Below are 15,293 nucleotides of genomic sequence, written 5' to 3' on the forward strand. Positions count from 1 at the left end.
TCACACATTTGCTGCAGGGAAACAACCAGACCAGAGTTTTTCCTAGATTTGCATTCCTGATGCTGTTCTCTTTCAAGCTTGATCCTAATTTCTCTCTTCCTCTTAATGATCATTACTCTGGCTTTCAATGGCACCTCCTGCTGATGTGTTACTGCAGTGATTGCATAGACTCTTCCACTGCTGCCTCTCTGTGTATCCCTTCCAATTTGATATATGGAGAGTAAAGAGGAAAATAACAGGCCCTGCTAATTACCCCATAGCGCGCCAAGTTTTGTCCCGACTCTGTAAGACTGGAACTCAAATTCCTGCAGAGGAAAAGCTCCCTCCTCTCCTGCCAGACCTCTTCATTTGCCACTCCTGGTGCTGCACATGGAGCCCTGGAGAGGGGAGCTTGCAGGCAGCATCTCTGTTTCACCCTGATTCAGGGGTGGATGCAGCCCCACAGCTGAGATGCTTCTTTGGGAGCATCCTGAGCCAGGAATACTTGGATGACTCAAAGCTTTGCTGTTTCTGCAGTCTGGGAAGGGTAGGAATGGTGATTGGCACAGCCTGTGCTCTGGGTGTCTTGTTGTGAAACAGCAATTTAACTCTGAGAGTTAAGGGAGAGGGATATTTGTGTTCCCTGGAGGTTGATAGAGCATTTCAGGATGTGGTTCTGGCTGAGTGCAGACAGCCAAATAGCATGTCCATTCAAAAATGGCAGTAAAATAGGAATTATAAAGAAACAAGTCTTTACCTTCTTTAGTACTCCAAATAACTGGCTTATTGGTTCAGGCTGAACAAAATGTACTTAAATTACTCTCCTAGCATCATCCAGACTAGTGCCTTATTTCTTTCATGCTTATTTCTTTCCATTCCTGTGCAAGAAAGGCTTTTTTGTTTTGTTTTGTTTTTCCAAGCAAATAGAATAACCTTCAGTGGTATTTTAATGTTTTTCTGCTATGATAAATTTGGTCATGCTGTGGATACTCTTCTGCAATCCTGGAGTCAAACTGTTCCTTTATAAAAAGCTGCAGCAGAGTAAAAGGGGGAAGGTGCTGTGCAGTTTCCAGGAAAAGCAGTTTGTTCTGATGCTTGTTGCACTCATTGCAGTAATCGGCAGGGGAGGAGAACAGATCTCACGGATCCAGATAGAGTCTGGCTGCAAAATTCAAATTGCTCCAGGTAAGCCCCTCTTTGTGTGCTGGGTGAACAGGTTTTGATGTCAGAGGGTGTTGTGTGCATTAGATCAGGCACTTTCCATGCTCAGGGTGTGTTATCACCATTAGCATGGATACACAGCCATGGAGAGCTGTTGTGGGACCCACCTCCCAAGCAGGGTAGAAAACAGGTTGGTCAGGTGGTTTGGGAAGGGAGCAGTGAGGGAGCTGCCTTTAACCAGCAGGTGGTTGCAGAGCAAATGAACAATCCATGTTGTTCTCAGACCTGAAGCTGCTGGGTTTTCTCACTTTGCTCAGCTCTGTGCTTTGCCTCTGACTGGCCTGGTCAGCTCCAGCTCCTGGCAGAGGACATTTCAGCAGGGTTGGCAGCAGCTTTTCATACAGCTTGCTTTGCATCATAAAAATGAGACCCTTAATCCAAATGGGATCATTTGGTGCCAGTTTGCTTTGGGGAAGACTCTGCTGTTCCCTGCTGATCAATGTTATCTGAATTTTTACCCTTCCCTTTAGTTGGTGAGGAAGGCTTTAAAAGAATGCAGACATTCAGTAAATCATTTTAAATATGTTGATCCTGGATGGTTTTGAGTCCTTTAGCATGCTGTGTGTGCAGGTGGGAGGTGCTTCCATTGGTGCTTCATGGTCACTGAAATAGCTGCCACATTTTTAATTCCATGTATCACAAGTTTTCTCCTTGATTCCTTTGCAGACAGTGGTGGGATGCCCGAGAGGCCCTGTGTACTCACTGGGACACCAGAGAGCATTGAGTGAGTTCTGATTTCATTTCTCTCCCTTTTCCTTCTTTCTCTTCTCCCTAATGCTGTGCTCTGTCAGTGGTGCTACTTGGTTATTAGCCACACCAGCAAATGTTGGCCTAGAGAAACTTGAGGGTCTCTGGAGCATAGAACCTCTTGGTCTGATGCTTTAAACTGTGCACCTCAAAGGCTTTTTTTTCCACTTGCAGTTTGACTCCTCTGCAGAAATTTCCTTGGAATTTCCCCCTCCTCAGGGTGAGGTTGCTCTTAGGGCACCTAGGATGCAGTTTAGTAACTGCAGCTTTCCAGGAGACTGAGCTAAGCTCTTGAAGGGCACTTCTCTTCTCCCCTTCGCTTCCCCACTCCTATTGAGATGAGCATCCTTCCAGCTGAACAAGGGCTGCATGAGGCCTCCAAAGCCTGTGGGTGCCACTCCAGGATACCCTGGAGCTGTTGGTGTTGTTGCAGAGCAGCATGAGGCCCACTGGGTGCTTGTCTCTGCATTGCTGCCAACAAGAAGCAAAGGACTGAACCCAAGTCTTGATTCTCTGCTCCTTGCATGGTAGAGACACGTGGCCAGCCAGCAGGGATTTCTATCTTTAGACCTATAGAAACTTTAGGGACAGTGTTTCCTCCCTCCCCCTTCCCAGGAGCTGAGTTTGAGACTCTCACAAACCAGTTGAGGACCTCCTGCTGGAACTGGATCCAGGATCCTCAGGCTTACAGGAACACACTTAACATATGGAGCTGCTCTTTCTCTCCCCAGCCTTTGGGTAGGTGGGTTTTTTAAAATCCATCTGGAAATCTTTGAGTTGCGTTTGAAAATACATTGGTGCAAAGATTGTCTCTCTAAAGAGAAGACACTCATCATCCTTCCATTCCTAAAGAGATCTAAGGGTACTTAAATCTCCTTATTCTACCATAATACTGCAAGCAGTGAGCCCCACAAAATATAATTGGCAAACTCATAGGGCAGGCAGTGTATTCTTGCTGATATTGAGGTGGTTTTCCCCCTTTAGCAAAGGATATTTAAGAACAGGAGCAAAATAGTAAAAAGCTGGGATTCTTCATGAGATGCAGTTGTGGGAAAATGGGGGAGAAGTGTAGTTAAAACTTTGTGGTTCTGAAATAAGCAGTTAAAGGTAGTCATGTCCAAGGCTGTTTTTAAATAAAATATGAGTAAATCTTAAAAGTAAGACTGTTAAATTTGTGAAACAGAGCATGGACATGAAATTTAATTTAATTTTGTGGTAAAATTCTTGACAAATTGGTTGTTTGAACTGTTTTTTTCAGGCTACTTGTAGAAAAAGAAAATGAAGTAAGGAAACCATTCCAAGTGTCAGACTTCTTTGAGAAGGGTTTTGTGAGGAATGTTTTCATTAGTTATATCCAGTGACAAACTTATAGGGTTAATTTCCAAGTGACCCCTTCTGATCTGAAGTATGTTGTGTATTAACTGTTGTGGTCTCTATATTGTCACTAAAAAAAACTTTGCACAAAATATGAAGGCAGATAAATAAAATGTCCCAGGACTTTTCCAGAACATTTGAAGCAGGCTTCCAGAAATTCCACCTTTTCCCTTTTGTTGTGAGAAAGTCAGGGGCAAGCAGTGCTCTGCTCTGAGTGCAGCCTCAGAGCACCATCCCCTGAGCTGCCCAAAGGGATCAGTTTGTACTGGTTCTTCAAATCTCCAGAGAGAATTCAGTCATCCTTAGGGTGCCTGATATGGCTTGGTGTGAAGTGGAGAGAGGGGAAGGTGCTGCATTAGGCTGTCAGGGAACCAGGGAATTTCTTCTTTCAGAAGGGTTGTGGGACAAGGGCAGGAATGGGATGTGCTGGTATAGGAGTCTTCAAGATGAAGGGAAACCCTGTCAGTTAGCTCTGACATGCTAAAGATTTTAGAGAAGGGATCTTTAATCTCCCAAATGCTTCTTTGTGTGTCTCTTCTCACCAGGAGTAGAAGAACCCAGTCTTTCACTGGTGGCTGCTGCAGTATCCCTGCCTTGCTTCGTGGTGTAGCTTCAGCACCTACTGCTTGGAGCAGAGGCTGTGTTAGGACAGTGTTCTGGTGCTGCTGGTAAGAGCAGGTAGAGAAGAGCAAAGCAGTTGCCTGTGACTGATCAGAGAATGGTTAATCCATGGGCTGTGTTAGTATCAGAGCAGTGTGTGTCTTTTTGTCTTGACTGAGAAGGAGACCAGAGCTTGAGTTTTATTATTGTATATGTGTTAGAAAAGTTAAAACCTAGAGCATCTTCATTTGAAGCAAGCATCCCAAATGCTGTAGTTCAACTGTTGTCCTTAATTTCCTAAGAGGTCAGAGCATGCTGCTGCTCTTCCTTTTCTCTTCCCCTTCCAAAATCAAACTGCTTATAAGTAATCATGATAGGGGAAAATAGACATCAAAGAGTTTATTTTAAAAAGAAGGGCAAACATTGTGCTGACTATGGTTTCCTCCATCTTTCCACTTCTCCTCTCCATTCCGATGGTTCCTGGTCTCTTGGTCACGTGGAGCAATGTTGTCTAATGGTTGTTTCCCTCGATTCTTTTCCCAAGACAAGCAAAACGGCTTCTGGGGCAGATTGTAGATCGCTGTCGCAACGGACCTGGTTTTCACAACGATGTTGATGGCAACAGTACCATTCAGGAGATTTTGATCCCGGCATCCAAAGTGGGTCTAGTCATCGGCAAAGGAGGTGAAACAATAAAACAGTTGCAGGTGCGCAAGATGCATTTCCTTGAGGGCTCTCTTCCCTACTGCAGCTTCTCTAGATCCACTGGAACAGGCTGAAATGGAGAGCCTTGACTGCTCTAACCTTCTCCAGCAGGGACTACTCTTCTGCCTTCGGAGATTGGGCTCAAATCCAATCTCGTGTTACAAAATCAGTGTGGCCCCAGCTACACAAGTAGTGGAGTTTTGCCAGAACTGCGACAGAAACCCTTGTGCTGTAGATAACACTTGGTGTGTGCTTTAGGAGGGGATCCCTGTAGCCAAGGAAGGGCCATGTCTGCTCTGCTCTGCAGTATTTTAATGCCAGCCATGCTCTTGTAGAGTGCTCTGCTTCTCTTTTTGTTGCTGGTCTGTGGTAAAGCTGCCATATGTCATCTTTTTTTCTCATCCCACCCCTTTCTAATTAAGTGTTGTGTTATGTAGAAACTGTGTTCCTGGACGTTCTTTATTCCTCCATCTGGTACAAGTTTTTAAAGAATAGAGGGTTATAGCAAAACACCTAGGGTCAAAAATGGAGGGGTTTTGAGTGCCTTTATTAGACCTCTGTCATATAGTTTGGAGGCTGGTCACTTAAAAACTGTTACATGCAGACAGCTACACATATTGGAAAGGGCTGGAAAGTCAGCAGTTGAGGTGGAGGGGGTTGTTCTTGCAAGGATTTCAGCTGTTTGAGAACCTCAGGAGCAATGCAGTTTCTGGCAGTCCTTTACACTCTAGGACTGTTCCTGAATTTGTACATTCTGTAACGGTGCTGGTTTGACCTTCATAATGTTTAATAACCAAAATCTAGTCCCTTGTTTTAGGGACTCTGCTTAGAAAATTGCTCTGTGCTTTTTCTTCAGGAGCGAACAGGTGTGAAAATGATTATGATCCAAGATGGTCCTTTGCCTACTGGAGCAGATAAACCTCTCCGTATTACTGGAGATGCATTTAAAGTACAGGTATGTAACAAAAGCAAACTGGTTCCCCAAGAGAACTGAGGAGAAATTCAAACCTGACTGTATTTATGAGCACCTAATGGAGTTAAATCCAACTGTAAATGTAATATTCTTTCCTGGTTTTGTTAGTTCTGTAAGGTTGAGTAGAGCAAGTTAAAACAGCAGAGTTTGTTTTACAGTGTGACTTAGGAGCTGTCACTCCACATAAATACTGCACATGGGTAGGAGTAGAGATGAGGGGGAGGGTTTGGAGAAAGTAGTTTTGAAATGCTTTCCAGTCTGTGTGACAAAAAATCAAAGAGAGCTCTGTGTCACTCAAGCAAATGGGTTCTTAGTGACTGACTGAATCACATGTTTGAGACAGCAAACCTTTCACAAAATGACCTCAGACAGCCAATCGACGCAGGTAATTAAAAACCAATCCCATAACAACTCCTGAAACCAAGGGGTTTGCTTAGTATTGGTGCCTCAGTCTGCTTGTGCCAGGGTTCTGCAGATGTGGATGTACCTGTGGTTTGGAGAAAAACCCTCCATCAGCTGCAGACTGGGGGATTGCAGTGTGATGGGAGCACCTGAATTACAGCATTAAAGTTCAGCCACAGCCTGTTCCACTTCTCAGCAAGTGCCTTTCATAACTTGCTAAGTACTTAAATCTAGCTTAGCATTCCTGTCTCCAATACAAGTTCTGTTTCATAGGATCTCCAAATCATAAATTGCTGTAACTGTTGATGTTGCTCAGGCATAGTGTTTGGGTAGTATTTTTCAGAGCTCTTATTGCAAGTTTTAGAGTTAATTTTTTTTCCCCCTGAAATTCTTACTGTGGAGGTATCACTGTGCAAAAGGAGTTTAAAGACAGTCTGGCTACTTTTAACCAAATCATACTCAGTGCTGCCACTTCCCAGGTGGCTTCTGCTGTGCAAGATTTGCTGTTGTCACATCTTCCATTCAAGGGAACATGGAGACTGCACAGGCTGGAAGATCTTTGAGGCACTTAAGGCTGAGCACACTCAGGAAGTGTTTAAGAAGTGTGATGAATCCTTAGGTTTGGTGGGATTCTGTGGATGCTGCAACAGTGTTTCTTAACTTCCTTAAATCCTTCTGAAATCTCTCCATCACCCATATTTCTGTCTTGGCATCTCTGAAATGTCTTTGAGTTGCTTCTTTCTGTTAAAAATACTTTGAGGACATGGGAAATATGTAAAAATGAAAGGAGAGAGATTCACCACTGTCCTCAAGCTTGGAAACAGAACCAAGATGTCAAAAGCTTGACTGGTAGTAGAGAGAAACAAATGCTGGGGTTTGACATACAGACTTTTTTTATTTTATTGGTGAATACTGTTGGCTAGTTTCCAGGGTAGACTTTCACTAGCTGAGCTTATGAATGGCCTTGAGTGCTGTCAGTAGGTAGGAAAAATATCCATTTGTCTCAGGAAATGTCTTGCTGGATTGCTGCAGACTTGGGTTTAACTTCTCAGAGTCAGTGAGCTCAGTGGTGCCCAGCAGCCTCCTTGCTTTGTGCTCTGTAGCTCTTAGTGGGCATGACCTCTGCCATGCTACCAGCAGCTTCTACCTTACTGTGTTGCTGTCAGTTTTAGCAGTAGGAAAGGGCATCCACTTCCAAAGATATTTTAAAATAAGTTGAAGAATCTTTTTTGAAAAACTGGAGGAAGCAATTGCACCCAAAAAACTGCCACCTTGTGTACCTGGCAGGTTTTTTCAGACATAGAAGATGCTATCAAGAACAGAGTGTGGTAAAAAATCCTGAATCAGGCTGCTGTTCCTGTCAGCAGATGGAGATCCCCCTGCCTGAAGCCTGACCATTCCCCACGTTGAGGCCCTGACACCAGGAGGGCAAGCAGAAGAATTTGAAGCTAACTGTAACTTCTTTCCCCATGTAGCAAGCGAGGGAAATGGTACTGGAGATCATCCGAGAGAAAGATCAGGCAGACTTCCGAGGCGTGCGCAGTGATTTCAGTGCTAGAATGGGAGGAGGCAGCATAGAGGTACGTTTGCTTCTCAGTGCTCTGCTAACCTCCCTGTGGGATGGGTCCTGGGGGGAGTCATCCAACTGCACTTGTAACCTGTAAGCTTTTTTTTTTTTTTAATGTGTTGTGTTCTGGTTTTGCCAGAAGAATTGAGTCTGGCTCTGCAAAGAGTAGGAGTTCTCGTGGACTCCCAGATGGCACTTTATAATTGAAGCTGCATTCTTGTAGTGCAGAGTTCATTTAGTGGGGAAGGAATTTGTGGCCATGTGTTTGTTTTTCTCAAGAGATGCGGTTCTGTAGCCTGGAGCTGCCTAACATGGCCCACCCTCAAAGTTAAGAGCATCTCCTTGTAAAATCAGAGTCATTCAGTCTAGTTCTCTGCACTTTCATACTCCTTTGCCTTTCCCATCAGGTCTCTGTGCCCAGGTATGCTGTTGGAATTGTGATAGGAAGAAATGGAGAAATGATCAAAAAGATTCAGAATGATGCTGGAGTTAGGATTCAATTTAAACCAGGTTTGTGTGAGGATGGAGAGCCGTTGCTTTCTGACCAGTGTTCCACTTTTGGGTTCCAGCAGCCAGGCTTTCCTCATTTACAGGTGCATTGTGTCTCTTTCTGAAACCCATTTAAATGTGATGTGCTGCCTCCTCATGCACTTCCTGGTTTTCAGAGAGTTGAGATTATGTACAGCAACATTAGATGTCACAACAGTCATGTCTTGAGTGATAAATAAAATAACAAAAATCTTTTATTTCCTGTTAAAGAATTCTCCTTCAGGACATTAAAGCCTTTGGGGATCAGGAGTTGATTAATTCTGAGTAACTTTCTCTGGGTCCTTGGCTGTCTGATCACCTATCAAAGCTGCCTTTTTTCCTCTTAAAATTATATCAGTCTCTTTCATAGCTTTTTGACATTTGAAAGTGTTTTCTTTTGAGTGTTGTTCCCTCTGCAGTGTGGGCTGGGTTTTGTCTTCTTGCAGTCCAGGGAAGAGGGGCTGAAGGTGGAGGGAAGCAGTAGCTCCTGGGATAGTTCTGTGGTGTGAAAATGCTGCCAGCAGTGTTGGTGCTGCAAGGAAGCTTTTGTTGGTGAGTGGATGTTTCTGCTTTTAATTGAGTCTTTGCCACCTCTCTCCACAGATGATGGGATTAGCGCAGAAAGAGTCGCGCAGGTCATGGGGCTCCCGGATCGGTGTCAGCACGCAGCACACATCATCAGTGAGCTCATCCTCACGGCACAGGTGGGTTCTGGAAATGCTCTTTGGGAATGGGGGCTGCATGGAGGGATGGAGGCCAGCTTCTGAGAAGCAGCAGTGTTCAGTTTTCCCTGGTAGGGCACACATGCTGCTGCCCAGAGCTGCTGGATTTGGGATTTGCTTGTGTATGATGGAAGTTCTTTTAATGCAATGTGAGCTAACTGAGCTGTGGCAAGGTCTTTTATTCCCAGGCCTATGAGGCATCATGATAGCTCCACATCTATCTCCTGTTTAGTTGTTGTTAAGTTTGGAAACAGTGACCTGATGGAATGGAGTCCATCAGCATCAGACAGTGACTCCAGTGCTCAGTGGTGCCTCATCTTCATCAGCCCTTTGGTCTGATGGAGGCACAGGAAGGTGCTGAGTGCTCAGGTACTGTGTCACTGTGCTCTGAGACACACCAACATTGCATTGCACAAGAGCAAGAAAGGTGAAGTACCAGGGCAGACTCCTGAAGGAGGTTGTAGATTCCCTTTGCACTATGAGGAATTAAAACTTTAGACCATTTCAGAAACCTGAGCATAATTTGTCCAACAAGGCCTGTAATTTGTCCATCTTGATGTCTCTTCTGGCCCCAATACCTAAATACTTGATTTTGTAACTTGCTGTAATGATTCACTTAAATATTGTGATATCATGATAGCCTCTGACTGCCCATGGCATTTGCTTTTGGAAAAATCACTTACCCAAAATGGTTATGTCCTTTAAGTGCCTTTGAACTTAAAAGCTTCCTTTGGAAGTTTTGGAAAATGTGCATTTCTGCTGAGTAATTCCAGCAGGGTGACACTTGAAAGGGTTGGAAAGCAACTTTTGTGTGTGTCAGTGCCAAGATCCATTGTTTGCTCTAAAGAGACCCCCCCCATCACAAACTGAAAGTCCTTTAGTAGTTGATGCTTATTTATAGGTTTATTTCAGCAGATATAAAGGCATGCATTTAAAAATGAAAATAGCTTCCTGAATCAGGAAGGCAACCTACATTTCTTGGCATCTTTCTAGAACACTTCAAAACCTTGACTGTGAAACTGAGGTCCAGGAATATCTCAATTCAATGCCATTGATTATGAGGGAGTTTAACTGACCTGGCTTTGTTTTGTTTTTAATGAGCATTGGTGCCAGCATAAAAACACTTATACACATGTTTTGGCTTCTCAGGAACGAGATGGCTTTGGGAACCTGGCTGTTGCCAGAGGAAGAGGTCGTGGCCGTGGGGACTGGAGTGTTGGAGCACCTGGGGGCGTGCAGGAAATCACCTACACTGTTCCAGCTGACAAGTGTGGCCTTGTTATAGGCAAAGGTGGGTTTGGTGGCTCCAAATACCACAGCTTGCAATCCTTCTCTCTGAGGATGGTCATGTTCTTGCTGCCTGACAGCAAAGCTTTGGGGTTTTCTGTGATTGTAGTGTTTAGTGCCTGGTGAATGCAGCATGGGAATAAGCTGTTGTTGTTGTTGTCTTTGTGGTGTTCTCACTCATAATTGTGTTCTCCAGGCCCTTGTTCACAAGCTGTAAGAGAGGCTCTTAATGCAGAGCTGTCAAATAAGCTTGTTTTATAAAAAGCTGCTGGCTGAGAAAAGGCAGGTTCATTTGTGGAGTGTTTTTACAGAGAATTCGTTTGAAGGACAGTTTATCAGGGACAAGCAGAGCAGTCATTTCATGGTGCTGGATTTCTGTGAGAGCTCTGTGAGGAAATGGAAGGTCTCTGGGTGTGCTAATAACAGGAGCTGCTTCCAGCCCCTGAAGTGTGTGATGAATGAAGTGAAGCAGGAGGATTTCTCTGCCCCTGCTGGCACCTGACCTGGCACAGGAGCCTGGTGCACCTTGTGCCACTTGGCTGAGCGTGTTCACTGCCATGGAGGCCCCTTGGCTGCTTGGCCTGTGGATCTCTCCATGCTCAGGAGATGGATGAGGAATCATCCTCTCAATCAGAACACCCCTGTGTTGGTTATGCAACTGAGCACCAGCAGCAGACTCAGTTTGTCACAGAACAGCAGCTGCATGTGGGGCAATGGCAGGACTCAGGGTAGAGCCAGGAGCAGACAAACTCTGTGGCTCTGAACTGCTGGGATGTGTCTGAGCTCATGCACTGACCTATCTAAGGCAGTGTTTCATTTTTCTATCTGCTTATTTCAGAAAGAATGACATATGCCTGAACTAGCATTTAAGTAATCACAGCTGGCTTTCAGCCTCAGCAGAGAATAGAATAGGAATAGATAAGCTACAGCAGAAAAGGAGGCAGAGACTTGAGGGCATTGGGCCAAGTTTCAGTGGCTTTGAGTGTTCCTGGCAGGAGGGAGCTTGTGGTGAGACTTGTTGTGGCCTCTCTCCCTCCTGCATGTCCCTGCTGTTCCCTGCCATGGGCTGTCCCCACAGCACCCTGAGCTCCTGCCCTGTTGGATGACCAAGGACATGGGCAGGTCAACCCTGTAGCTGCAATTGTTTTCAGATGTTGTTTTTTGCCACAAGCCTGTTCACAAACCTGAAAACTTTTTTTTCAGTATGAAAAACCACCTGCTTTCCCCATTATGCAGAAATTGCAGTGATTATGCTTGTCCTCACTGAACAGTCCAGTTGGCCAAAAGATCAAGCAAAGTAAATTTTAAGCCCACGAGTGAGACTTACATGTACAGAAAAATCAAATTATAATGAAACTTTATTGCTGTATCCATTAGTCATCTTTAATAAAGGATCAGAAAAGGTCACTTGTTGTTCAGCAGTGCACTGAAGTGGAGCATTTGTGACTACAGAGAGCACTGTGTGCTGAAAAGATAAATGCAGGTAGTGGAGTGAATGTCCCAGCATTCAAGTGCAAGGCCTGGCACAGCCTCACTGGGGGGTGAAGGGTGGCTTTTTACCTTTGTTTCCACAACAGCAAAATAGGGATTCTTACTTGGCCAGATCAGAAGCTTTCTGGAGTGACTAATTACTAGTTGTATGGTGATTTGAGTGCTGGTAGCATTGTAATACCACCTTGTAATCGGTGTTCTCACAGTGCCTGTGCTCTTAGGCTGCTGCAGCCTTCACTTTTGTCAAGTGAGTGATGGCTGTAGCGTTGCCTTTTGGGGTCTGGACCAGCATGGATGTGCTGCACTCTCCACACATTGATGCAAGACAGGCAGTTCTTGTTATTTCCACCCCTGCTGCCTGTGGGGCAGCGCAGGGCAGGGGGGATCTTAGTGGGGCTTTCCTAACTGTGACCAATTACAAAACCTTTGCACTCCCTGACAGTTTCTGAGCAGTTTCCAGCTGTTGGGTGTGAGTACAGGATGGGGCTGTTGGCCTCCTGTGTAAAATCTGGCTGAGGGCTGTGGGCCCTCAGCTTGGTCTTGACATCAGCACCCAAGCAAAGAGTGCTGACCCAAGAGCCCTGAGCACCCAGGTGTGGTGTGTGTGATCTGACCTGGTGAGCACTCAAGAAGCTGGGAAAAAAGGGAGGCTGGGAAGTCTCTCTCAGCTCAATTCTGCAGCATTCATGACTGAAGACCTGGTGCCTTTTTCTTGTGGGCATCTCAGCTTGGGAGTGTGAGCTTTGAGGAGTTGGCCTGCAGCTCCTGCACATGGCTTTTCCCCCTGAAGGGTGGGAAGGTGCAGCTTTTCTTTCCCAAAGGCCCTGAGGAAGGGTGGAGGCGAGCACCATACACATGTCAAAGTCTGTCTGTGTTTGGTGGTGCTTGGAAACAGCCTCTGACTGCCTGGGCCCCCCTGGATTTCCATGATAAATACGGCAATCCTGACAGATACCGCGCCCGGCCTGGCTCTTGTCAGGCCGGCCTTTGAGCAGGTTTGATTAATTGCTTTAGGATTTCACATCCAGCCGGGAGGGAGGCCGCTCCTGGCTCGCTCCTGCCCCCCATCAGGTGGAAGAATGGAGGGGATGAATGCTCTATAGACAGGCACCATGTGCCCAGCAGTCACCTCGCCGTGGGGAGGAGATTCCTTCCGGCACCGCGGCTGCGTCACGGCCTGTCCATCCTCTGGAGGGTGGCTTGGCTGGAGGGAGCACTTCCACCTGTACCAGGCTGCAGGGGGAAGAGCACAAGGGCACTGAGTCCTTCTGGAGTCTCCCACCAAACCTGGAGAGGCAGCTGACTCGATTCTGCTGTGTGGTGTAGAGGAGCTGCTGTAGAAACAGGCCCAACAACCACAGGCTTGGTGCTGAATGCTAAATGGGGCAATGATTTGAAATCTGTATTCTCCTTGCTTCCAGTTTGAGAATGCTTCGATTTTTAATCCCCTTTTGGAAGGAGAAACTAGTCTGCAGTGCAAGTAGCAACCTCTGGTTGTGCCTCTGTCATGCAGTAAAGAAGTTGTGCCACTCCTTCAAATTGTGTTGCCTGAAAGGGTCCTCTGTTTTCACTGAGCAGATGAAATGGCTGTTGATTCAGATCTCACCTCGATATGTAAAAAACAGAGCTTCAAACAAATCTGCATCAGACAAAAGCATGACACAAAGAAAAAACCTTCTTGGTTTTGAAACTTCATCTTGCTCCTTTCCCATGCTTGACTGAAAGTAAGTGGGTTGGCTTTTGGCTGCACAGTACAATCCCTGTTGTCTGCCCAGGGATGTGACATGATTATCTTTTGTTAAATGCATCTTCAAAAATTCATTTAGAAAGAGTTAATTGCCCTTTGGCAACTTTTCCTCCTCCCTTCCCCAAGAAGGCTTTAAAATGTTAAAAAGGTCACGAGTCCATTACAATGAAACGAACAAGTGTCTGCAACATCCACAGTTTGTTTTGAAATTGTGCTGGATGTATAGAGATGGAAATGTGAGCAAAATTGAGGCATTTCTTTTTGGAGGCTCTTTTTAATGAAAACCAAACAAAAATCCCTGGTTAGTTTCCTTTGCTCTCTGTGCTGCTTGCTGTCTATCCTATGAGCTGGTGATTTTTTGGTTTGTGATTTTAAAACTTGTAAAATCCCTTCCTTCCCCACACCCTTTAATTTCTCCAGTTGAGTGGAGCTGCTCTGTAAGTTGTGTGAGCTTCCAAAAGAAGAATTGAACCATTGTAACATTGGCTGAGGCTTTTGTTAAGCAAATTTCATGAAGAGACCAGGACCTAGCAGGTCTTGAGGAAATCAGATCCACTTTGACTGGCCCTGCTGCATCCTGCTGGAAGCACTCCTGTGCTCTTGTGCATCCAGATGGCAAACGAGCCAGACATGTTCAGTGCATGCACAGCTAACTCTGAAATAGCAGGAGACAGCCTGGAATCGTGGAGGGATGTGTGGCTGCAGGGTGAATAGCAAACTTTGTAAGCAGAGGCTGCTCTAAGGCAACAACCTGTCAAACAGCTCATGTTTGGGAGAAAGCTTAAGCTTTGTTATGTGGCTGGTGGCTTTTTGCCTTAGTGATGGAATAAAGAAGAAAAACCAGCATGTTCAGATTGCAGGTGACCTTCATTTCCTAGAGGATTTGAACAGCTGTGCTAAAGCAATGGAATTCAGTCAGTGCAGGTTTTGCATCCGTGTTATCAAAGTGTATCCCAGTCATGCTGCATCTTGCTGGGACCCTGGCAGTGGGCCCTTAGCAGGGCTTGTGTGTTCTTTAAGCAGCATCATCCATGACCCCAAAAACTGTTAGAGTAGCTCAAGGTTTCAGATTATGCTTGTGAAGTAGATTAAAGGAGCAGCATGAGCTCAGGTACTGCAGTTTCTTTTGCCACCTCTGCTGAGGCACCCAGAAGGTGCCTGAAGCTGTAATCCATTCCCAGGACCTGACTTTGATATGATTTTATGGAAAAAATGCTGCTGAACATCCCTCCTAATGTCTTGGCTTTCTTCTCCTCAGGTGGTGAGAACATCAAGAGCATAAATCAGCAGTCAGGAGCACACGTGGAGCTGCAGAGAAACCCACCCCCAAACACAGACCCTGGTGTAAGAATATTCACAATCAGAGGGGTCCCCCAGCAAATCGAGCTCGCTAGACATCTCATAGATGAGAAAGTTGGTGTAAGTTCCATCCCTGCTCTCTTGCTCTGTCCCTTTCAGACTTGCTGTTGTCACTCCTGGGTACTTGTAGGCCTGGACTCACAGGATGGCACAGAATGCACGTGCTTGCATTGTTCAGCTTCAAAACCATTTGCCTCTTAGCAGCTGGCTTGAACTGGATGGCCCTCCAGCATCCATTTGGTTAATTTTTTGCTGTGGTCCCAGAAGGATTTGACTGTTGACATAATCCTGGGTAGTGTATAGAGCTATATGAGAGGGAAGAACAGCAATAATAAGGTATGAAAAGGCTGTCAGAGGAGATTTTTGAAAGGCAGACAAGTCTGTCACTGTGTGAGAATGACACAGTCCTGGCAGCATCATCCTGAAAGTAAAACACTCAGCTTGCTCAGTAAGTTCAGGATGACTTATCTTACACTTAATGCAGTGCTGTGGTGTTGAAGTTTAATAAAGCTGCAGTACTACTGAATGAGGAGACTTTGGTAAAAAAGTATGGAAGATACTGCACTGGGGCATGGCAAAGCTGGAAAGCTG

The 15,293-nt window shown here is 45.5% G+C and overlaps 1 protein-coding gene across 6 annotated transcripts in view; it reads left to right on the plus strand.

Annotated features, from left to right (window-relative positions):
- Positions 1–15,293, plus strand: part of FUBP3 (far upstream element binding protein 3) — a 38,783-nt gene that overhangs the window by 15,712 nt on the left and 7,778 nt on the right. For all 6 annotated transcript variants that reach the window (XM_074556034.1, XM_074556039.1, XM_074556035.1 and 3 more), the window contains 9 exons: positions 1,093–1,164; positions 1,867–1,924; positions 4,466–4,628; positions 5,483–5,581; positions 7,477–7,581; positions 7,976–8,078; positions 8,700–8,800; positions 9,968–10,109; positions 14,602–14,762. In XM_074556034.1, the coding sequence (XP_074412135.1) occupies positions 1,093–1,164; positions 1,867–1,924; positions 4,466–4,628; positions 5,483–5,581; positions 7,477–7,581; positions 7,976–8,078; positions 8,700–8,800; positions 9,968–10,109; positions 14,602–14,762 (1,004 nt within the window). The remainder of the gene's footprint in view (positions 1–1,092; positions 1,165–1,866; positions 1,925–4,465; positions 4,629–5,482; positions 5,582–7,476; positions 7,582–7,975; positions 8,079–8,699; positions 8,801–9,967; positions 10,110–14,601; positions 14,763–15,293) is intronic.

This window comes from Zonotrichia albicollis, chromosome 21, assembly GCF_047830755.1.
Source record: "Zonotrichia albicollis isolate bZonAlb1 chromosome 21, bZonAlb1.hap1, whole genome shotgun sequence".
Taxonomy (NCBI): domain Eukaryota; kingdom Metazoa; phylum Chordata; class Aves; order Passeriformes; family Passerellidae; genus Zonotrichia; species Zonotrichia albicollis.